The sequence below is a fragment of the Hemicordylus capensis genome, chromosome 6 (assembly GCF_027244095.1).
Source record: "Hemicordylus capensis ecotype Gifberg chromosome 6, rHemCap1.1.pri, whole genome shotgun sequence".
In the NCBI taxonomy this organism is placed as follows: domain Eukaryota; kingdom Metazoa; phylum Chordata; class Lepidosauria; order Squamata; family Cordylidae; genus Hemicordylus; species Hemicordylus capensis.
Window position 1 is genome coordinate 46118817 of NC_069662.1, and position 25278 is coordinate 46144094.

General features: G+C 44.9%; 1 protein-coding gene across 1 annotated transcript; it reads left to right on the forward strand.

Moving 5' to 3' along the window:
- The first annotated feature begins 15059 nt into the window (after positions 1-15059).
- On the forward strand, positions 15060-24521 carry LOC128331703 (keratin, type I cytoskeletal 15-like). The gene is made up of 8 exons (XM_053265449.1): positions 15060-15687; positions 18339-18421; positions 18733-18889; positions 19523-19684; positions 20574-20699; positions 20984-21204; positions 22510-22535; positions 24099-24521. The coding sequence occupies exons 1-8, from the start codon at positions 15106-15108 to the stop codon at positions 24248-24250; spliced, it is 1509 nt and encodes a 502-aa protein (XP_053121424.1). The 5' UTR covers positions 15060-15105; the 3' UTR covers positions 24251-24521.
- Positions 24522-25278: the final 757 nt, after the last annotated feature.

Below are 25278 nucleotides of genomic sequence, written 5' to 3' on the forward strand. Positions count from 1 at the left end.
TTGCATGAATGCTTTAAGATGAAACAACGACTATGCAAGCCAGGCACCATGTACTCCACTGGACGACATTCCACATAGCAGAACACTGGTGTTAGGACACGTGGCAGGCAGCCCCAACTGTGTTGTGCAACTGGGCAGTTGCACAAAAGCTTAAAACAGCCTCTGTGCATGTGCGCAGTGCTGCCTGCATTGTTTCCAAAGGAAGTTGTGCTGTGCAGTTGCACAGATGCTGTTAGAGTGCTGGACTAGGACTGGGGAGACCTGAGTTCAAATCCCCATTCAGCCATGAAACTTGCTGGGTGAAACTTGCCAGTCACTTCTCTCTCAGCCTAATCTACCTCACAGGGTTGTTGTGAGGAGAAACTTAAGTATGTAGTATAAATGTAGTAGTAGCAGTAGTAGTAGTAGTAGCAGCTCAACTGCCCTGTTGCACAACACTGTCAGGGCTGCCTGCCATAGGTGCAGCAGCCCCAGTGGGTCCCACACCATTCCTTCCTGGTCCTTTACCTTTTCACGGCACAGATGACTGGGAACTGGGAGAGTGCATGCCTTCTCCTCCCTCCATTGCCTGACATTTGGCGGCATAGCTACGATTGCCAGGTCCTGAGAACCAGCCAGAGATTCAATCCACTTTCCAATTATTTTTCAGGACCTGGTGGTGAATCACAAGCTAGTCATAGGCTGAGCTATTCACAAGGCCAGCTCCAAAAGTATAAATCTACTAAACAAAATTATATCAGCTTCAACATGTTTAAAACAGTTGTGTGGCTCAGCCCATTGTTAGGGGAAAGGTGGAATGACTAAACATGACTAGACAATATCATAGATAAAAACATGAAAGCTGCTGGTTTTCCCTGCAGATTTCCACCTTGGAGGCATAATGAGCCAGGCAGTACAATTGAAGTCTGGACGGCTATTTGAACGAATTGCCCAGACATGGTGAAGGAGTGCCAAGGATCAGAAGGGATAGGGAGAGGAGAATAGCAAAACAGGAATGCAGAAACAAGAGCTGTCTTTCAAACAATACTCCTTTAGTTTCAGTTAACCATGTCATTTGGGAATGAAGCTGGGGAAATACACATAGAAGTCATTCAGACAAGCAAAAACTGTGTTCTACCCAGGCTGGGAGCTGTGTATGCTCCCAATTTCCAGTTGTGTGGATGCAAACAACTAGGTAGGAAGAGGGAGAAGTGATTGTGTGGAAGCAAGGTAGGAGGAAAACCTGGGTAGCTTTTCTTCCTACCTTGCTTCTGCACAATCACTTCTACCCAGATTTTCCTTCTATCTTGTTTCCACACAACCAAAAATTGGGAGCATACACAGCTCTCAAACATGGGTAGAACACAGTTTTCGCTTGTGTGAATGACCTCATAATATTAAACTCAACAAGGTTTTCAGCATCACTTATTAAAAGTTCTGTATTTGCGTCTAACAACAGTTATCAGCTTGCAAGTCCTCCCCAACTTGCCGCCACCTTAAGCCGAGAGCTTATTTAAAAATTCCTTTCAGGTAGATTAAAATAAACGTTATCAAAGGTCTCTTCACATGAGTCTATTCCACAAAGTTGCATAATTCTGGATTGATTTTCTGCTGAAATTCACATTAATGAACCTAAAGTATCTTGTACAAGTCTCTGAGACGGCACTGGAAAGGGATAAAAGTAAATTGAGTAAAGTCTGCAGTTTTATTTTTCCAATCTTACATTTGGCAATTGTGCATCATTTCACTTAATTCACATACTCTTTCCTCCCTACCCGCACCAGAATTTTGTCTTCTGTATTTTGTCAGGTACCAGAATGGGTGCCCAGAGAAAATCAGGATTTGTGGTAAAATGGAGGAAGATGAATAAACTTTCAGGGCACCAAGAGCTTTGCTGAGTGAAACCTACCTCCTAATTCCATGTCCACATCACTCCTGGAAGCCGCACAAACATTCCTGGGAAACTTGCAGAGTGGTCAGAGATTTTATTCATTCATTCATTTATTACATTTCTATCCCGCTCTTCCTCCAAGGAGCCCGTACATGGTTATGTTTATCCTCACAACAACCCTGTGAGATAGGTTAGGCTGAGAGATGTGTGACTGGCTCAGAGTCACCCAGTGAGTTTCTTGGCTGCATGGGGATTTGAACTCAGGTCTCCCTCCATTTCAGCCCTTGGTGGGGCCTTTGCAAGCTCAGACATCATGCCCATCCACTCCTGCAAAAAGGGGGACACTCTAAGTGAAAAGTCAAAATAATTGTATGGATTAGCCCTAAGTAATGTATCATCTGTGGGTCACTGGGGACACAGCACAGCCCCAGTGGAAAGGTTCTACAAAGAAAGGTAGTCAAAGCTCCTATCTTCCTGGAACCTGCAGTCTGCCTTTTAATCCCAGATGTGTGGAGGTGGGCTGTGGCTATCTCAATATCAAGGTTCCCCAGTCTCTCAGTACTGGGCTGCAGTGCACTCTGCAAGTGCTCAGAGGATTTTCTTTTTATTATTTTTTGTCTTGGGATGGTGCCAAAGTTTACCTGATTTATAATATGAATTTGGCCAGCTTGCTTTTCGAGCCAGCTTGCAAATTGAGTGTGATGTTCTTCTTTAGCTTGGAATGGTTAATGAGCTTCTGTTCTTCTTCAGACCATGTTTAGCAGACCAGACTCCCCAAACTAGCAACTTTGTAGGCACATGCATCCAAAGTTTTCATTGGGCAACATTCAGACTAAGTTAGTCATGACTAACTTGTCTCACCACCTGACCAGAGGTGCTCTAACCCCCGGACCTTGGGGCCCCAGTCTGGGGCCACCAAGGTCCAGGGGGGCTTCCAAATGGCCGGGGGGGACCCCCTGCAGCAACCCCATGCCCGCACGCCAAACCTCCATTGTTGTTTTTTAATTAGGGGTTAGGCCTCAAATCCAACAGGGCCAGTTTGGTCCAGCACTCCCCCCCAGTTTGGTTCAGGTTCGGGGGGTTGTGCTCAGGCGCCCAGCCCCCAACATGGCTGCCAGGCCGCTGGGTGAAGGCTGAAAACCGGCCCAAGAGCACCCAAATGGGGCGAGGGGGTGATTTAGAAGGCCAGTGGGGGGGCTTTTGTGGACCCCCCCCCGCTGCCTCCAGGAACTACCCCAAGGGGAAAAAAAGGTTGAAAAAATTTCTTAAAAAATAATTTTTTTAAAATAAAATAAATAAATTTCTTAAAAAATAATTATTTTTAAAAAAATAAAAAATAATCCTCTGAACTGGGGGGAGGGTTTGGTTTGACCCTCAAACTATCGAACCCCCAAACCAAAACCGCAACCCGCAACCCCCCAAACTGGTTTGCACATCCCTATTTTTAATCCCAGCTGCCGCACGGCCGAGGGGTGGCAGCCAACGGTCAGCCAACGGGTGGCTGGCAGCCAGAGGGTGAGCCGAACAGTCCTTCTCGCCCCACCCCACTGGCAGCAGCTGGAGCAATGCTGAGCTTGTCTGTTCGGCCCAGCATCTCTTGCTAACTGCGAGGCGTACCTGTGCATTTGAGAGAGTTCCTTGCAAGCCTGTGACATCATGGGCTTGCGACGATCTCTCTCAACTGCACAGGCACGCCTTGCAGTTAGCAAGAGATGCTGGGATGAACGGACAGGTCCAGTGTCACTCCGGCCAACACCGCTGGTGTGTGTGTGGGGGCTGTTCAGCTCACTCCCCGGCAGCCACCCCATAGCTGTTACCCCTCAGCTGCGCGGCAGCTGAAATTAAAAAACAAGAACAGAAGTTGGGCACAACAGGAGGCCCCCAAAAGTAGGTTTCAGGGGGGGATGCATACTGGGGACGGTCCAGGCACCAAAATGACCTAGGTGTGCCCCTGCATCTGACATCCAGACTAAGGCATCATGGATGCATCAGGAATATGCATCCACACTGCAGCAAGCTTCCCCACTGCTTTTGCATCTGTGGGCATGGGGGTTGAGAGTGGTTTTTGGCAATCTCCTCTGCCTCCAAAAGTGCCCTGTGCCTTCCAAAAATATGTGCCTGAGAGTTGCGCAGCCCTCAGGGCCATATTTTTTGAAAGCACAGAGCACTTCTAGAGGCAGAGAAGATTACCAAAAAACACTCTCCTGTCATGCATGCAGGTGCAGTGGCCGTGGGAAGCCTCCCTCTGTGAAGACACACCTCCCATTGCACCCTTGCTATATTAGTCAGGATATCCACCATTGATTCCAACAGTGTTTTGTTATGACTAACTACTTTGGATGCTGTCCATTGTTAGCCCCTTACTCTTGATGAAATTCTCCTTGAAGCACACATAAGCAGTTTCAAATGGATATAATTTACAAAACAATATGAGGCGAGTCTCACTATCAGTGAGACCCGCCTTCAGAGGGTTTGCAGGGAAAGCGGGCTTAGCCCAAGGGTAAGAACGCTTCTGATAGTACCTGCTGTTAAAAAGTACAATGAATAGGGATGTGTGAATATCAATCAATTTATTTATTTCGGTCATAGACCAGTTCAATAAGATAAAAACAGATAAAAATTAAGATGAAAACAGCAATAAAAGTTCATTACACCATGTGAGTCTGCTTTTGACATATTATATAGCAAAATTTAGTCACCGTATATACAACATCAGAATTTGGATTGGTAAGATGTGTGAATATATTCGGGGGTTCGGCGGCCAGGTGGTTTGGTCCAATGTTTCGGGGGGTTTGGGTCAAACCGAACCCCCTCAGGTTCCATCCAGACTGGAACTGAACCCCCGTGCAAGTTCTTGAATTTTTTAAAAAAATTACTTTCAGCCCCTTTGGGGGGCTTCCTTTGGGCCACGGGGGTGGGGGGGTCTGTGAAGTTTCCCCCTCCCCCTGCTGGCCTCTAAAATCACCACCATGGCCTGTCCAGATCCTCTTTTTGGCATGGCCCAGGGCCTCGCAAAGACCATTTGCGCATGTGCGGCGGCCATTTTTTTTAAAAAAAAAATTTAAATGGCTGCCAAAAACAAAATGGCCACCATGCATGCACAAATGGTCTCTGTGAGGCCCTGGGCCATGGCAGGCCTCACAGAGGCCATTTGGGCATGCACGGCAGCCTCCAAATTGGCTGCAGCGACAATCTGCCGAGGCCCAAACAGGCCAAAAAAGAAGGTCGAGACGGGCCGCAGCGGTGATTTAAGAGGCCAGCAGGGGGCAGGGAATGTCCTCAGATCCCCCCCATGGTGGATAGGAAGCCCCTCCGAAGTGGCAGAAGGTAAAAAAAAATTGTTTTAAAAATCCACGGGATCCCCCGCCCCCAGCTTGCAGTCTAAAAGATGTGAAATAGAGGAAAGGGGACTCGAGGAGAAAAGGGGGAAACATTTATCTCATATATATATATATATATATATATATATATATATACACACACACACACACACACACACACATATTAAAAATTTGCTAAGACGTACCCCTGGCTAATCCCATGTGTGGCAGTTCTTGTGAGAGTTCAAGAGCAAGGGGAGAGGAAGGCGAGCGGCCGGCGAGAAGAAGTGGTGGTCAGGCTGGACGCTGAGCGGAGAAAGGAAGTGGTGGGCTGAAGGCGGGGGGAGAGACAGGGAGAACTTGGGGCGCAGATGCTCTGCACCAGGCCAGCTAGTATATTTATATTATGGAAGTGTGCATAGACAAGGATCTCTCACCCAGACCTTCTCCAAGCACCTTGTTCACCAGTAAGTGATCAGCTACCTGACCAACTAAGCATTGTTTGGCAAGCATTTTAGGATTGCTTCTCAAGTTTTTATACTTGTAATCATGCAACATTGTTCCTGATCCTTATCTGACCCTTCTCCTGCCACAGGGTAGGGAGGCATCTCCCAATCAGCTCTCTGTCATTGCACTGCCAGACTATGGGGTTACTTCTTGTGTGGTTTATTACCTGTGGGGTTGCTTCTCACTCCATGTCTCCGTATTTATGGCAGCAGCAGTCATTCACAACATAGTAGCATCCATCCCATGTGGCACTATAGAAACCAAACTACAAAGCCCATAGAGCAATGTAATCATGTGTATGTGCAAAGTATCATCAGCCTGCACAAACATTCAAAAGAAACATTAGAAAGGAGAGAACATCTTGCAGGGGTGGGGGTAGGTGGAGAATGAGGAGGGGGAAAGCTATGCTTCATTTTGGCAGAAGGTAGGACTGGGGGAGATTTGGCCGATTCTCCTGGAACATATCATGCAGTTCTTAGTCCAGCTCAAGTCAACAGGTCAGGCTTCCAGCACCCTGACAGAGTATGTGTCCGCCTTGTCATTTGAGACTAATGCAAGGGGTTGAGCCGATTCCATGGCCAATTTCTGGACTCAGAGGATGTTGGAGGGATGGAACTATATTTGCCCGGCTGCACCTGATTCTCAGAGGCCAATTATGCCTGACTTTCTATGGTCCATCTCAAGTGCTCTCCCTAGGATGTGTTTTTCACCATGGGAGGTTGCCAAGTAGGGCTTCTATTTTGGTGGCCTTTTTTGGTGCATTCCAAACCTCTGAGGTATGGCCTCATAGCCAGCTTGCTGACAGATCCTCTTGTTTGCAATTTGGCAATTTATGTTTCACTGTTGAGGGTGTTAAGCTTTTCCTGCACATATCCAAGTCCGATTAGCATGGCAAGGGTCAGGAGGTATGGCTTCACTGGGCTGCTGACCCAGCCTTGTCTCCAGAGGTGCTCTTACCCCTGGACTTTGGGGCCAAAGTCCAGGGCCTCCACAGGCCCTGAGAGCTCCCAAATCCTCTTTAGTCTGTCCTGGGTGTGGTGGTTGCCCAGTGGAGCATAGTGAAGCTTAATTTGCAGGGGAGCAGCAGCCTCCAATGGCTTTTAGGTCCAGGCTCTAAAATTACCTAGGTGCACCTCTACTTGTGTCCAGTTTGAGCTCTGATGGAGTATGTGGTGTTACTCCCAGATCATAGTGGTTGCCTGTTCATTCACACTGCTGGGAGCCTGTTGACACAGTTCCAGCTGTGGTTCAACTGTGCTGTGTGGGGCACTATTGTCTTTTAGGGAATCCCTTCTTCATGACAGCCTTCATTCCTTTTGTATTGATGCAGCCTCCGCTGTTTCTCACTTCGGATTTCAGGATTCCAAAATTCATCAGAATGGGCATTAGCGTTCTCGTGTTTTTAAGCATTATGTGCGTTGACTTCCTGTTGTTCATCCTGTTAACAAATGTTTTGTTTCTGCAAGTGCTGGATGAATGGCGGCTCCACAACATACTCTGATGTGTAGTCACTTGACTGTTTTCTGGGCCCACAGATGTGCCAGCACCTCGCAGTTGGGTTCTCAGTTGTGTCTGAGCAATAGTCAATAGGTTTATTGGTTGGGTAAAAGGGGCATGCTTTGGGGACAGCTTTTACCGATGGTTAATGAGTTCCAGGCATCAGCATGCCCCCCCCCCCCGCCACCACCCAGAGTTGTTGGTTCATTTAGGGGGAAACGACCTGACTCAGAGAACAAGTGTTTGGCAGGCAAAACATGCTTTTGCACTGATCCGAGCTTGGATCCCTGGTATAGTTATTCTGTGGCTGGATTTTTTATAGCGCAGAGTTTGGAGGGGAGTTCAGTATTTGAAGGGAGTAGAAAGGGCCAGGTGAAAAATCACTAGGGATATGGGCAAGGTCTGGGGAGGTGTGTTTATTTGTCACCCTCAGATTAACTTTTTCCACCCCAAGTTGTTTCGGCTGGAGAGACTCCACTTGTCTGCCTCCAGTTGTGTCTACTATTTGGACCAGACGCAGGGGCTCCAGGAATTTTTGGATGGGCGGGAGGGCAAAGTCAAGCAAGGCTAGCCTTTCCCCATGGCAGGGGCAGTGCGGGCTTTGCACAGCATTAGGGTGGGCATCAATGGTGATCATCTTGGGTTATTTAAATCAGGTGGGTGGTTAACCTGTCCATGGAGGCTTCACGGATCAAGGATGTGGTTGGCACCCTTACCTGCTTCCTGGGCTTCATCACTCCAAAGGCTGTGTGACTTGTTCGGGTGAAGTCCACAAAAAGCCTACACCCATTGGGTTGGTGAAGATGAGCAGGAAGCAACATGCCCCGTTCCCAGGCTCTGAGCCAAAATGTGTCTTCCAAAGGCTCGAGAAGGACAAGAGCCTGACTCCAGCCTTAGTTAGGCCTGCACTGCTGGGGGTGGATTTTTTTCTTCTTGCAAATTATCAATTATTTGATTTGTTAATAAAGTCATGGCCATTTCCCCCAAAGAATGTATTGAGTGTTTTTTCTTGTGCTGTGCCTTAGGGTGTGGACGCAAAAGATTCTAAGGTTGAGCCTTGGCTTAAATCAAGCCCTGCTCAGCCTTTCCTCATCAACCCCAGTGAAACACCATCTGAGAATGCAACACTTTAGACCCAATTTGGCTGAACAAAGGCTGGGCAAGTCAAAGTGCCCTGAGTAATATCACGAATGATACTTCATAGGTGAATGAGAGGAGAGTCTACTTCAATAGCTACCATTCTTTCAAAACCCGCTAATAATACCACAACAATCACAGAGTCTGCAAAGCATATCTGTGGAAACATGCCACTGCACATCCATCTGCCAAAAGAATAAGTCAGAAAGCATGAGACACATCCTGGACTGAAGTGAAGTGGTAGTGGTATAGAGGAGAAGATTAAATGGACCATAACCATGGAGACACTAAGAAAATAACCACAGAAGACGGATGTTTAAACATCACGAGTGGTTACTGACTTAATTATTGCTGGTTTCTGGAAATGCCTTGAAGAGGAACAAATACAAATATGAATATGACAAATATTTATATACTGCTTTTGAACAGAAGTTCCCAAACTGCTTTACATAAATATAAACAATCAAGCATACAAATAAATAAAATGGCTCCCTGTCCCTAAAGGGCTCACAATCTAAAAAAGAAACATGATAGGCACCAGCAACAGCTTCTGGAGGGATGCTGTGCTGGGGCTGGATAGGGCCAGTTGCTCTCCCCAACAAAGAGAATCACCACTTCAAAAAGGTGTCTCTTTGCTCAGCAGAACACGAAAATTCTTATGGTGTGCCCAGATGACAGTTTCAGCTATAAGTTTTCAAGTCTCTCATTCCATCCTTTCTAAACCCTTCTCCTGTTAGTGACCACTTTTCCAAATGAGCCTTTCACCTAAGAGGCTCAGGTTGGGGAGCAAATATGGGAGGGATTGCTAAATAATGCTCTACTCCACACGGGCCCCATTTGCTGCATAGGACCCAGAGACTGACTGGCCTGATGTAGTCCATGCTATATCTGAGTACATGCAGAGGACCACCCAGAAGCATAGCCATTGCCCAGAAAACCCACTCACATTCCTGAGCCCTGACTAATTAGGCAAGGGGGCGGGCAGGGTACTGGAAAGCAATGGTCACTGGGCTCATCTTAGTTGCAAGGAGGACTCTGATCTTTGTGCGGGTCACTGATTGAGATGTGAAGGGTGAAGTGTGCTTGGAATTTTAATCCAGGGGGAGAAAAACTGTCCTCCAGATTTCCAAAATGCAGGAAATGCTACCCTGGCGCAGACATAAGTTTATAGTTTTAAAATTATCATTCAAATGGAGAGCGTGATAATTTTATCAGAGATATAGCTATAATTGAACAAGGGGCGACAAATATGCCTGGTCCTCGAAGGAACGGGGGTCCTCTGACAGGATGACAGCTTGCTCTTTGCTCTGCTGTTCATGCCTCTCTGAAGAAGATGCAGGAGTGGGGGTCACCTTCAACTTTTTGTCCCAGGGCACACCCCTGAGTTTTATTGTGGCCATATGTTCTGCAGCTGGGAGGTGTTACTTATGAAATAAACAGTCTAATATCCCTGATGTGATAGTTCAGAGGGAGAGGTTAAAGCTAAGGGATATTCTATCACAGCTTTGTCATCATCTCTGAATAATTCATGCTCCATTCCTGACTCTGCATTTTTCACACAATTTTCCCAGGGACAAAAGTTATTGTTAAAGGCAGTCCTTGCTACATTTATTAATTAAACAGGGGCATTTGTCAACCCTTTCCTAGCACTAGACAGTCAAGAAGGCTCTCTAAAGCAATGAGACAATATTGATAAAGCTACATAAAAACTCAAAATATCACGTAAAGTACTAATTTGGCAAAGAGGCACCGCTGCTAACTTGGCAGAGTGGCACCTTTTACTGTGGTGATTCTCTTTATTTAGCAGGGGGAGAGTAACTGGCCCTATCCACCCCCAGCACAGTACCTCCAGTAGCTGCTGCTGGTGTCTTGTCTTATGTTTCTTTTTAGATTGTGAGCCCATTGGGGACAGGGTTCCATCTTATTTGTTTATTATTTCTCTGTGTAAACCGCCATGAGCCATTTTTGGAAGGGCGGTATAGAAATCACACGAACAAACAAACAAACAAGCAAATAACATGGAGATAAAATGTATCAAGGGATCCAGTTTACACAAACATACTATCTAAAACCATTAAAAAGTGGGGCATACAGGAGAGTAGGTAGGGGGAGCAGCGGCCTGTATTCTCCATACTCCCTAGCAGCCCTGCTGGGTATTTTTGTGCATGCACACAGAATGTGCGTGCCAGTGACACCCTTGTGTGTGACATCACATGCAAGAGGGCATGGCCAGAGCCTCAGAAAGGGCACGCAAGCTCTCCGGAGGTCATTTCCAGCTGACCCGTCATTACTGGGTGATTGTTTTCTCCTTTCTCTCCACAGCAACAAACCACTAGCTGGGAATGAACTCTGGGAGGCTTGCATGGCCCTTCCGGGCTCTGGTCATGCCCCCTGTGTGTGACATCAGAGCTCATTTTGAACACAGAGCTAGTTTTCCAGCCAGGCTCATTGCCGGCTGCACATTTTGTTAATGAGAACAAACAAAACGCACAGCTGGCAACCAACATGGCTGAGGGCCGTGATGCTCGGGGTGGAGGGGTGATGGCGGAGGCCAAGTCAGGCAGCCCTCAGGAGCGGAGTGGCTCGGGTTCTTTGAATCCATTTGCTCTATTATAGCTCTGCCTCTGGGGGCATATTTATTTATTTATTTTTATTTTTACTATTTATATCCCCGCTCTTCCTCCAAGGAGCCCAGAGCGGTGTACTACATACTTAGATTTCTCCTCACAACAACCCTGTGAAGTAGGTTAGGCTGAGAGAGAAGTGACTGGCCCAGAGTCACCCAGCAAGTATCGTGGCTGAATGGGGATTTGAACTAGGGTCTCCCCGGTCCTAGTCCAGCACTCTAGCCACTACACCACGCTGGCCTCCTTAATAAAAGGACTAAAAAATATTCACAACAGAATTTCTTTTAGCCGTAACTATGTGGGCCAATTTTATACCACTTGTTGTTCTATTTCCCCTCTGGAAAATTTACACTGTTTTCCATGTTTGTTGTGCAGGAGAATAGAATTCAATGTGAAGCCATGAAGAAACTAACTACTAGTACAATAGTAGTAAATTGTTCAGGAGAAACATCTAACATTGCAGATGAGGGGAAGGAAGCTTTGTGGGTTATCTATAGCACAGACTTAATCTGTTTTAATTCATTATTCCCTGAACCCTGGGAATTGTAGCTCTCTAAAGGGAGCAAGGGTTCTATACCTGAGAATTCTCAGCATCCTCACCAACTTGGAATTCCTAGGATTCTTTAAAGGAAAGCCTTGAGCTAAAATAGGTATAAAATTGATAACAATTTGTAGTGCACATATATCCTTTGTGCAAAGTTGCAGCCTGGCCTTGTAAGACAGATACGGATCTTTGGGAGAGCCAGTATTTCATCTATGGGTTTCTTTCTGAATGCTTAAGTGATTAAAACTGTAATAGTAGGTCTGCAATGCAAATGGCAAGCAGCATAGTAGGATGGGCTAGCAGCACTGGCCTTGCACAAGATGCAGTTGGAGCTATGCTGGCAAACTGTATTGGCTCAAGGCTTCTGTGTGTCTGAGGCAGGGTGCCAAATGCTGCCTCCCTTGTCTGCACTCTCCTCCCCTTCTTCGCCGCTCCCACCTTTTAAAAGCAGGAAGCAGAAGGGCATCTTGTCTCTGTGCTGGCATCCCAATAATCTGCTGCCTAAGGCAACCACCTCACCTTGCCTCATGGAAGGGCCGTCCCTGCTGACAAAGTCTGCTCAGTGCCCCATCGCAGCCATACATATCTACAGGACTGATGCCTTCAGCTACCCACCCACCACCCAGTCCCTGCTTACCCCTGCAATTACTCAATTCAGGTGTCATCAACCCAAATCAAAATATATAATCTGGTCCTTGACATGGGTCTGATCCATGGCAAATTTCAGAGTGGACAAAACAGCTAACCCAATCTTCCTTTTTCAAACGTTGGATGAGGATCAGCTTGAGTCAGTCATGTTCACATTAAATGGACTAGCTGGAAAAAAATGTCATAGTTAGCAAGGGTTTGTCTAAACTTGCTCCTTAAAATACCAAATTCTTGGTGATGTATAGATCTGGCAAGATGTAAGCAACTATCAGTCATTTCCCTGGCATGTCTGCTGATCCTTCATGGCTGAAAGCCAAATTCTACTTGAGACACACATTTCCAAACCTGGAGATACAGTATCTTGTTTCCCAGACTTCAGGAGCCACTTTTTCTTCACGGCTGAGAAATCAGTGCCAGATTCTAAGGTGTGGATCAATAAGAGAGTCTGAAGACAGGTTTCGATTCCCAGGGCACCAAAGTTCCACCTTTTCTTTCTGTTGGGTGGAACTGCAAGTGTCCATTAAAAGATTCAGCTAAGCTACAGTTAGCGAGATACTTTGCTCCGTCAGTGAACTCAACCCCTGACTAATGCGAAAACTCCCAAATTTTCTGAGTTACTCAACCAAAGGCAAACGGTGTGGAACTTTTGTTTTAAAAGTCAGAAGGCACATTCTCATTGCATTGAAAAAGTACTTCACAGTTTCAAAATTGGACACATCTTCAGATAAATTCCAGAGTAGGTGCTGGGGCTCAAAGCCACCTGGAAGATCAACCATCATCCAAATCCAGAATTCATGTGATGAATGAAAAGCACTCTGAATCATGAATGAAAAGCACTCTGCACATACTTTTAAATTGCTTTTTAGTTCATGCTCAAAGGCAATTTTCCAGCATGGTCATTCAGGAATAAATCCAGCTGGTTTCAGTGTGATGTATATGCATATGTATCTAGCCTTTTACTCTTACGTGCTCAAAGGCATCACTGTAGCCTAGCCTGCAAAGGCAGCAACTGAATTTGTTCCCTCAACTGAGTTGCTCCCTTACACCTGAACACCTGCATGCATCGTTGCAGGGCTGCGTCAAGGAGTATATGTTCCCCGTTGTATGCAAACCTGGGGACATCTCCCATGTCTACAGAAGCTTCTAGCACAAACCAACAGTCCCAGCGAGCAATCACGTTTTAGGCAGTCTCTGCATGAACAGGGGCTTCCCAAATAACACAGTGCAGGAGAATCTTCCATTGACTCATGCAAGCCAGAGGCCCCTCCCAGATTTGCATCGGGGCATAAAGTCTGAACTAGTCCTGAAGTATGCCTCTTAAGAGCAGCCTGTTGACTCTTCCCTATAGTGATACATGTGGCACATCCTGGGTTCTTAAATGATAGGACTGACCCTTCAGGGAGGATGCAACACATCCATGGGGGAGGGACAAATGCTAGACTTTAGAGGGCTAACCCCCTCCTTGGCACAACCCCCTCCTTGTCAGTCCCAGCCAGCCTGCCCCCTCACTCATTCCCAAGTTGAACTTGGTGGGTGCGTGAGCTGAGCAGAGCTGGAGTCAGCTCAGAGTGTGGCAGTGATGGGCCTGATGTGAAGAGTAAGGGGAAGTGCTCCTGCCAAGCAGTTCTTTAATATCCCTCCATTCAACCAGCAGGTTCTCACGTAGGAACATAGGAAACTGTCCCCTTAGCTAAGGGGACAAGTTTCTTAGCTAAGGGGACAAGTCAGACCATTGGTCTATCTAGCTCAGTATTGTCTTCACAGACTGGCAGCGGCTTCTCCAAGGTTGCAGGCAGGAATCTCTCTCAGCCCTATCTTGGAGAAGCCAGGAGGGGAACTTGAAACCTTCTGCTCTTCTCAGAGCGGCTTCATCCCCTGAGGGGAATATCTTACAGTGCTCACACATCAAGTCTCCCATTCATATGCAACCAGGGCAGACCCTGCTTAGCTAAGGGGACAAGTCATGCTTGCTACCACAAGACCAGCTCTCCTCTCCGTGCAATTGTTTATGCACACAAATGCTCATGAGGATCTTTATGCATTCATTCAAGGGAGCAAATGCTTGGCGCTTGGTTGCGATGGTGAGGATAGATGCAGTTTAGAAAAGAAGCTCCAGACATTTTGGAAACATTGCTGTACATACAATCTCTTACTGTCCCACCCCCCACCCCCTGCTTTAAAAAAAAAGTGTGTTTCCCACAAGTATCCAATTGTTTTGAACACATGCGCTCCCATTTTTTCATTTTCAAGATATCCATGTGCCTTCAGCAAACTTGGGATTGTATGCCAAACTCTGCACTCTTCGAATGTTCTTAGATCATCATGGGACTTGTATAGGATATACCTGAATACAGAGCAGAGGATCTTATTTTTAAAATTATAATGGCAAATAATTATTGGTCGGGGGGACCTGACACAGTATATGATCCATTAACTGGTTGTTAAACACTGTGGACAGGGCGAGGGAAAGAGAAAGGGGGATTTCTGGTAGGAGAAACTTTTTCTCTCAGTGACAGTCTGAAGAGAAGCATGGTTTTTCAGTTAATGCAGAGATGAGATGAGGCCAAGTTTGGTGTTTCTCCCCTGCTTTGTTTGAATGTTTTTTTTAAAAAATGAAGCAATCCCTGTGTCAGCACTCTAGTTGCAAGGGAAAAAAACCTATCAATCTATTCTGAATGGAATCTTTTGTTTGACTGAATTAAAAAACACACTAAAAAACCATCTACACCAAACCACAGCCCACCTTGAGATGAGCGACTACATTTCTAGGCAAGCACACTATTACACTTAGCCTCACCCATAAGGGTGTGTTTTGTCAGGGTGTGCTTTGGTGCTGGAATAGAACACGCCCTCTGGGAAGTATAAATGAAACCCTGCTGTGGTGAGAAAGCTAGCTCTTTCACGCTCAACCAAGCCGAGTAACAGTCTTGCATCTGAACCTTTATTGCTCTCACTATGACAAGTTATTACCATAGTTCCGGTTCTTCTTATGGTGGTGGTTTGGGTGGTGGAGCTGGCGGCGGTTCCAGCCGCATGTCCTATGCCAGAGTTGGAGGATCCAGCGTGCATGGGGGAGCTGGTGGGGGCCGTATATCTGCCTCCTCTGCTAGGTTTGTATCTTCCGGGCTAGGAGGGGGTTATGGATGTGGGATAGGAGGCGGCTTAGGTGGTGGCTATAACACTGGATTTGTTTCTGGTGGAGGTGCTGGTTATGGTAGTTGCTTTGGTGGAGGCCTTGGATCTGGATTTGGTGGAGGCAGTGGCTTTGGTGGCGGCAGTGGCTTTGGTGGAGGTGCTTTTGACTTTGCCATGGGTGGTGGTGGCGGCGATGGAGGCCTCCTTACTGGAAATGAGAAGGTTACCATGCAGAACCTCAATGACCGCCTGGCTAATTATCTGGACAAGGTGCGGGCACTAGAGGAGGCAAATACGGAACTGGAGGTCAGGATCCGAGACTGGCATCTGAAGCAGGCTCCCACCAGCCCAGCCAAGGACTACAGCCATTATCATAAGATAATTGAGGACCTCCGTGACAAGGTAAGACCACTCAGAAGGCATTGCACTCATGATGGTAGCCAACTTTCTGAAATGTACATCACAGTGCTTGCCAATAATTTTGTTAAGAATTGCAAAGGTAATGTGTATATGCTAAATGCAGCAAATGAAATAACTTTTTTACAAGCATATAGGGAAAATAACTGATTTTGCTTTCTTTCTTTCTTGTTTAATGGAGCTAATACACATACACACAATCAAGGCTCAATTGATTGGAAAGACAGACAGACAGACAGACACATATATACATAATGGCTAGTCATTCACTGGGGTGCTTCATTTAATTGTGACAGAGCTGTAAACTATCAAGCTTGCCAGCTTTTTTCTAGCCCTGGTGATAAGTGATGGAGAAACTTCCGCTTTGATGCCAGGAAAAAATTCCCTTAATTTCTTCCCATCATGCTGAAGTTAAAAATACAGGCTACTAGTAGTAGTAGTAGCAGCAGCAGCTAGGTGCATTGAGAAGGCTTGGCAGCTTTTCTGCTAATTCTGCTCCTGTATTTTTAACTACTACTGCTAGTAGTAGTAGTAGTAAAATATTTACTACTACTCACCAGAAAAGTTGCCAAAGTTGTTTACTCAGCAAATTCTATGAGCTACTATTCACCACCCTGACCCATTAACTCAGTCGGTGTGTGCATGTATGTACGTGAGTACTTTTGTCTTGGCTTAAGCCCTCAGACTTCAATGTCTTTATTTTTAATTTCCAGATGTGTGAAGACTAGTTGTGGTTACTCAACAAGGAAAGAAAGCACACATTCAAAGTCACTCCATTACTAATACACAACATCCAATACATTAGGAACCAGTTCCAGAAATTAGGGGTGATTTGCACATGCATGTACATCATTTGATATCTCCTTGCCAGATGCCTGGAGGATCAATCACTCAATGAAATGCAGCTGTATATATGAACTACCTTCATAGAAAAGCTTTGTGCATGGGGTGAAATGAAGCTTTGTAGCGTCGGTTCATTCATTCTTTTAGACTGTGAGTGACAGGGAATCATCTTCTCATTCCTTTTGTTATGTAAACTGCTTTGTGAACTTCTTGTTGAAAAATGATATATAAATATTCTTTCAATCACCACCACTAATAATAATAATAATAATAATTCATACCCAAAATCACCATTAGGACATTGCAGTCATCGAGTGATGAACATATATGTGTGGACTCACCCTAAATACTATTGTGTACCCACATCTTATCAAGTTCCTTCTGAGTCATAAACCAATACATTCCTGTATTGGTTATTAATCTATTATAAATAATAAACCTTAAAAAAAAAAACTTGGTTAAACTAGTGTACTCTACTTAGGCCACTGATACTTGCCTCTAGGTTATCTTTTCAAATTTGCTGAAACCATTCCCCACAGGTGCCAATTCTTTACTGATGTGTATATGATGAACCCTTCTTACTGCTAAGAAATTATGACTCCTGTGTTTAAAGCTTTGCCTCAGGATTAAACTCCACTAAGATCAATAAAACTCACCCCAATATAAAAAGAGGGCACTTTGCTATTTATTATTCATGTGATTCCTAAACCCCTTTCTCATTCACCCACACCAACAACCTTGTAAAACACATAAGTTTATTCTTATTTACCATTGGGGACCTGAGGATAATCAGTCTAATAAGTCCAATGATCAAGTCAAAATTAGGTGTGCTTCAGTCTTATTGAAGTTAATAGAACTAAAGCATACATTAAATGCCCAGGCCCTATTGACTTTAGGGGTTCTTAGCTGGAGACTTAATTAATCTTTCCCAGGACCAAGTTCAACTATCAGTCCACTAGATCACAGATATAATGCATTTCTAACATAAATGTCGCAATAAAGTACATTTGAAACAACCTGACTTCTTGTTTTAAAGGACTGCATTTCTGATATCTATATTTCAAGAAGAGCAATATTTAATTTCCGCATGTACATCAATTAAGCAATAATATCATGGAACAGAATCACATATTTCAGAGGTTCTCAGGGTAATAAAACACTTACTAGAAGCAGGAATCTTACCTAAAGCCCAGAATTACATATTCTCATCTGTTTTGATATATGGTGGGAAATGATGTTTAGACGTCCTCTTTAAGGTAAACTAATCCACCAAAAAGCTTGTCTGCTCTACAGCTGTGGATTTGCAAGTTTATTTTTCTACCTGAATATGATACTACAGAAAACCTCTCTTGGAGGTCTGTCAAGAAAAAGTTGATAGTCCGCTTTTGGAAAGGCTTTGGAGCAGGACATCCTTTCTTGGAATAGTGGTGGTGGTGGTTCTGGGGAGATTGGAATATAGCCTACTCTGGATGTCTCTTCTACCTTGACCATGTCATCTTGACTGACAGCTTGCTAAGAACTATACATGGTTAGGGAAGAAAATCAGGAAAAAAAAATCCTGACTAAACTGAAGAAAATAGTACAATTAAATTTCAGATTCCCTCATTCAGAATATCTACTACCCTCTGGCTCTGTATGCCCAATCACTGATGCAGATTATCTTGGCCCTGAGCTCCCCTATAAGCTGTGCATTGACTCTTCAATCGTGCATTGAAAACAATCAATGAATCCCCAATTAATGAAAGATTTTGCCCATGTTCATGATAGTCTTGTCTTCTCTCCCTCACCATTAGATTCTTGGCACCACCATTGACAATTCTAGGATCATCCTGGAGATTGATAATGCCAGGCTGGCTGCTGATGACTTCAAACTGAAGTAAGTTCTTCCCTCTTTTGTTTCCCATTCCCCCAAGACCTCTCTCTGATGAAATGGAAGAAAGGAAAGGATGAAAGAAAACTAAGAAGCGGGGGGGAGTATAATGTTTATCAGTTTGTTGGAGGGTGTATTTAAAGGGTAGACAAAGAAAAACAGTCGGGGGGAGCAAGTAGGCAAGATTTAAGGCCAACTTTAGAAAGACGTCTCTCAAATTCAGACATATGGGTGGCAGGATTTATGTAAGAGTACTTCTTTCCAGGTTATTTATTTTCTTCCTTGGAGCTCCTCACTTTCTTCTCTAAAACCGACAGATATGAGAATGAGCTGCACCTCCGCCAGAGTGTTGAGGCTGATATCAATGGTCTGCGCAGAGTCCTGGATGAGCTGACCCTGAACAAATCTGACCTGGAGATGCAAATTGAAGGTCTGAAGGAGGAGCTGGCTTACCTCAACAAGAACCATGAGGAGGTGAGTGATGAAAAGAAGAGAGGGAAAGCCCCAACCATCTTTAGAGTTCCGTTTGCGTGAGATAACCATGTGATAACCAAGGTGGGGAGTTCACAGACTTGTACTTGATTTTTGCCATGGCCCCTAAATGTAATTGTTACATGAACAATAAAGGTAATTGCTCCTGAATAATGCCTACAGAAGCACTGTTTGGGCCCACAAATATATTTGGTAGGGCACCAATGAAAACCAGGAGTTATGTTCTTTCCAGCATGGAAAGCCTCTAGTACACTCCACCAAAAAGGAGTACATAAAACTACTTGCCTTTGTTCAAGTGATGGATAGACACTAGTGCTTTCAAGTACATCATGGCTGCTTTCAGACACTCAAAGGACACAACATTTTGCCTTTCTGTAATCCTTACTGTGTTGTCTCAGTTCCTGTCCCACCAATTAATGAAAGAGTACAGCACACAGTTGCCTGGAATGATCAGTGCTGAGATGGATGTGGCACTTGGTCCTCACAGTCAGAAACATGTCAGACCAGAAATCTACAGATTACCAAGATAGGCATGCTCCAACAGAGAATGTCATGTGAACCTTGGAAACATTGACATGTTGTATTACTGGAATCCTTCAATTTCTGTTCCACCAGTTAATGAAAGAATTCAGCAGTCAGTTGACTGGACAGGTCAGTGTTGAGATGGATGCAGCACCCGGAGTTGACCTCACCAAAGTCTTGACTGAAATGAGAGAACAATATGAACTACTGGCTGACAAGAATCGCAGAGATGCCGAAGCCTGGTTCTTTAGCAAGGTAGGTTCTCCTTTCCTAATGATCAGATTTGTATATATACATATATTGGTTTTTATACCACAAACTAAGAATATAAGAACAGCCCTGCTGGATCAGGCCCATGACCCATCTAGTCCAGCATCCTGTTTCACATAGTGGCCCAACAGATGCCGCTGGAATCCTACAGGCAGGAGTTAAGGGCATGCACTCTCTCCTGCTGTTACTCCCCTGCAACTGGTATTCAGAGGCATCCTGCCTTTGAAGCTGGAGGTGGCCTTTAGCCCTCCAACTAGTAGCTGTTGATAGACTTCTCCTCCATGAAGTTATCCAAACCCCTCTTAAAGCCATCCAGGTTGTTGGCTGTTACCACATCTTGTGGCAGAGAATTCCACAAGTTCATTATGCGTTGTGTGAAAAAGTACTTCCATTTGTTGGTCCTAAATTTCCTGGCAATCAATTTCATGGGATGACCCCTGGTTCTAGTATTATGTGAGAGGGAGAAAAATTTATTTCTATCCACTTTCTCCACACCATGCTTGAATTGAAGTTTTGTGAGGATGGAGAAATTGGCATCCGCAGGACTTTCCTGGGGTTTTTTAATCCAGTAATCCAGTACCGCCCTCCCTGGAAGTATGCCCCATTGAAATCAATGGGAACTGGCTCAATCTGGGGAAGGGGGTGCCCCCTCTTGCCCTCTCTCTGGACACTCATGGATGGAGAATATGTTAAAAAGCTATAGCCAATCTTCACACAACTGCAGTTTCCAGAGTACCCTGGGGAAAGGGAATTATTATTAAAGCAGTTTAAGTCTGTAATGTAATCACCAGTTATTTGTGATAAGATTTATATTCTTTTCCAATTAGAGATCTGTGGCAAATAATTTCTTTTCTTTTCATTCAATTCCCTCCAGACCGATGAACTAAACCGTGAAGTTGCCACCCACACTGAGCAGATACAGACCAGCAAGAGTGAGATTTCAGAACTGAGACGCTCGATACAGGGTCTGGAGATTGAGTTGCAGTCACAGCTTAGCATGGTAAGATGCCATTTCTGGAACGTAACAGATCAACAGATTAAGACATAAAAATTGCCATGCTGGGTCAGACCAATGGCATAGCTAGCTATCATTTCATTTACCAAATGTGGTCAGTAAGATGCCTTAGAGATATTCACACTGGGCAAGATGGTAATAGCGTCCTCATTGTTAGTCCTAAAAATTGAAGGTAGATTCTCAGCATTCTGAGAAAGATTGCATTCTGCTGTTCACATTAACTGTAGTCACTCAGACTGTTAGATCCTCTGATTTTTCTCCCTCATTAGAAAGCCGGTTTGGAAAACAACTTGGCAGAGACAGAAGGACGGTACTGCGCTCAGCTGGCTCAAATCCAGAACTTGATCTCCGGTGTGGAAGAGCAACTGGCCGATTTGAGAAATGACATGGAACGTCAGAATCAAGAATACAGGATGCTTATGGATATCAAGACACGGCTGGAACAGGAGATCGCTACCTACCGCAACCTGTTGGATGGTCAAGACTCAAAGTACGTTACCAGGCAAAAAAAGCCAGCCAGCAAAGAAGAGAGAGAGAGCTCTTAAGGGCTTCATCACACATTAAGGCTATTCACATGACCAGGAGATTATGGAAGCATAGTCTAAGGTTGCAGTCATGCACAAATTTGGGAATAAGTCCCTTTGAACTCACCCCCATTACAGTGAAATGTAAGCAATTATGTATTTAACTAAATGGGCAATCTGACATGCTATTTATAGAATTAAAAATGATTACAAGTATATAGGAAATTGCTAAAGGCAATGGATATTTTTGATTGCTAAAGAAATCAAAATAATTTTAGCAGCTGATTGCTAAAAGCAATTGCTTGTAGGCAGATAGTGCTTCTTAGGGCCAGTTCAAATGAGAGGGATGGCCACACAGTAGATATCCATGTACTGGATTCAGCTTTTGGTATGATGCTGTGAGCTAAACTGAATGATCTCCACCACCCACCCTTGCAAATCCTGCCACCCACCTATCAAAGTAGGAAAAAACTAAAACACGGGGCCAAACCTACATGGGTTACAGAACATGAGATTTAGCCCTGTAAATGCTAGTTTTGAAAATAGTTTCCCATCTTGGTAGAGGATGTACTATACCACTGAGTTTGGTCAGATGAGAATACAGTGCATGGTGATCAGGATAAACAATGCCGAGGACTCCAGTGTGGATGTTCAGCTTAAAATAATAACTCATGCAGATACATTTGCTCTCCCTACCTGCCACCCTTGTGCCGCCGGGCCTGCCATATCTTTACACTGCCACATTTTACTCGTCAATGACCGAAATAAACTTATCTATCTATCTATCTTACACTGCCTCATAGCTTCAGTGAAATGTGGTCCATTTTATTTGGAATGGAATGGGTCAGCTATGCAACACCATGCCCTAACAACAACAACAACAATTTATATACTGCTTTTCAACAAAAGTTTCCAAAGCGGTTTACATAGAGAAATAATAAATAAATAAGATGGCTCCCTGTCCCCAAGGTCCACTATCTAAAAAGAAACATAAGATAGACACCAGCAACAGTAATGGAAGTATTGTGCTGGGAGTGGATAGGGCCAGTTACTCTCCCCCTTATAAATAAAGAAAATCATCAAGTTATAAAGGTGCCTCTTTGCCCAGTTAGCAGGGTATCTACCAAAAGATATCTATCCCTAAATCATCTTCTGCCCTCTTGTTCCCCAAAACATCATAAGGACAGAGGTTCTCCAGCCTCCCTAGCATATCTAAGTCCAATGCTGCATTCCAGCATTCTAAACCCTACCTTTTTTCTCCACTTTTACAGGCTGTCAGGATGGAATCCAAAGGACGGTAAGCAAATTTTCCATTGAAATATAAAATGCATTTATGAAGTCAGTCTGGGTGCGCTTTATGTTGGAGATATGATTGTTGTGGCCAGAGCAGAACATAAACAGTTGACCTTTGTGTGCAGGGTAGGGGTGAGGGTGAAGTGCAGTATGCACCTTAAGGGAAAATTGCAGCTCAGTCAGTGGTCAGACACATGCTTCACATGTAGAATGTCACCTTCAATTAAAGGACCCCAAGTTGCAGGGCTGAGAAATCATGGAGGGCTACTTCTGAGATGATGATCTCTTGTGAGACAGAGCAGGCAGTATTGGCTTGGCTTGGCTTGGTTTAGGTGACTTTGTTTCTCCAGAAGCCTCCTTTGTACCCAGAGCACTTTCAGACACACACATATCCTCGAAACCTTATCCAATTGGCTACAATTCTAGATTTTTGTAGGCTGAAAGTTCTGAGGGATACAAGCAAGAAACAATAGCTTATTTAGTTCACTTTCATGGCCTACCACCTTCCCTCAGGCTCCAAACCTCACTGGCAGAGTATCAAATAACATGAAGCAGATAGCAATTTGGTGTGCATTATATGAAGAGGGAGAAGATTCCAGCAGAAGTGGGGAGGGGACTGCATACCCCAACATCTTCAAGATACAAATAAAGCTTGTTCCACATGATGACTAAGAGGAAGGCCTACAGATAGGCTAAAAGAGGCCTACCTGGTTTTGGGAGCTGTGCACACTCCCAATTTTTGATAGTCTGAAGGGATAAACTAGGAGGTGCCACCAGTTATCATCAGCTAGCCTCTCGCTGGGAAGGAAGACTCTATAGGAACATAGGAAGCTGCCATATACTGAGTCAGACCATTGGTCTATCTAGCTCAGTATTGTCTTCACAGACTGGCAGCGGCTTCTCCAAGGTTGCAGGCAGGAATCTTTCTCAGCCCTATCTTGGAGAAGCCAGGGAGGGAACTTGAAACCTTCTGCTCTTCCCAGAGCGACTTCATCCCCTGAGGGGAATATCTTGCAGTGCTCACACATCAAGTCTCCCATTCATATGAAACCAGGGCAGACCCTGCTTAGCTATGGGGACAAGTCATGCTTGCTACCACAAGACCAGCAGCTGAAGCCAGCTGCTCAATGAGACAGGAGGAAAAGCCCTCCGACCTAGCAGGAGCCTTGCAGACCAACACTGATGGCACCTTCTAGTTTATCCCTTCAGACTATCAAAAATCGGGATCATGCACAACCCCCCAAACTGGGTAGGTCTCTTGTAGCCTACCTCTAGGCCTACCTCTTGTGACTCTATAGGGTCCTTCATACGATGATGAACTGTGTAGGCCTCTTTTAGCCTACCTGTAGGCCTACCTCTTGTGAATCGATAGACTCATTCATATAGTGATGACCTGGGTAGGCTTCTTGTCCAAACCAGTTCATCACTGTGCGAACAAGCCTATAGTTTCACTGACTACATGTATAAGATGTAAGTTGTTATGGTGAGCATTCATGGTAAGGCATCAGCTCCAGTGGCCTTACAGTGTACTTTATTTATAGCTATGTTCTTCCCCTCTTGACCACAGCATCCTTTAGCAGCAGTGTCACCTACAGTAGTGGCGGCGGCGGCGCTGGTGGCGCTGGCGGTAGCTTTGGCGGCGGCAGCAGCAGCATGACAACCAGCAGCAGCAGTGGCAAAGTGCGCGGAAGCAGTAGCGAAGAGAGAAGATACAACTAAATCTGCTCAGCACCGATGTTCTGGTTCTGAAAATTGCATTCCGCTGCGGGAAGATGCCTCATGTGCTTACTGCTTCTCGAGGAAACATGGAGCATGTTCAGCATGCACACAACTTGCTAAGAGAAACACCCTCCCCCTTGCCCAAGTGTGCCTCGGCTTGGCCGCTTTCTCAATGGCATTCTCTTCCCAGCTTTGTCTTGCTCCTCACAGCAGATGCACTGTTCCGTAATGCTCTTGATAATAAAATGTCTCTTCAAGCTTTTTTTTTGCAAGTAAATATGAGTCAGGCTGTTTCTTATTTGCTCCATTAAACACACAATAATGACATTTTGCAGCGTAGGATAGCCATAGTTTGAAACAAGCAACTGGGGTGGAGAAGAACAGCATATAGGCAAAGCAAGATGGGGGCAACTCCACCCCTCCCCCAACAACCTGTTTTGTGCCAAAATATTAACCTTGATAAAATGTGATTTTTTTCTCAGGGTTACTATAATCAGTCACCTTAAGTGGCGCAGTGGGGAAATGCTTGACTCACAAGCAGAAGGTTGCTGGTTTGAGTCCCTGCTGGTATGTTTCCCAGACTATGAGAAACATCTATATTGGGCAGCAGCGATATCGGAAGATGCTGAATGGCATCATCTCATACTGCACAGGACATGGCAATGGTAATTCCCTCCTACCAAAAGAAAGCCACAGGGCTCTGTGGGTGCCAGGAGTCGAAATCGACTTGACGGCACACTTTACTTCACCTTTATTACAATCACAGCTACAATTCAATTATTGCAACTGAATCACATTTAATTACAATCACAGCTACAACTCCTATAGCTGAATTGAGTAAATGTCTTGTCCGACTAGTAACTTTTGTGATATATGACTTATTACAGGAAAAAAAGGAAACTAACCACATTTTTTGCTTGGCAGGGTTGGAGTAGGCCCTGGGACAACCACTGAAGATAGGCCCCAGCTCCCTTCAGAGAGGGGGAAAAGCAAACAGCAAGCTGGCACCCAGCCAGCAGCCCCCTCCC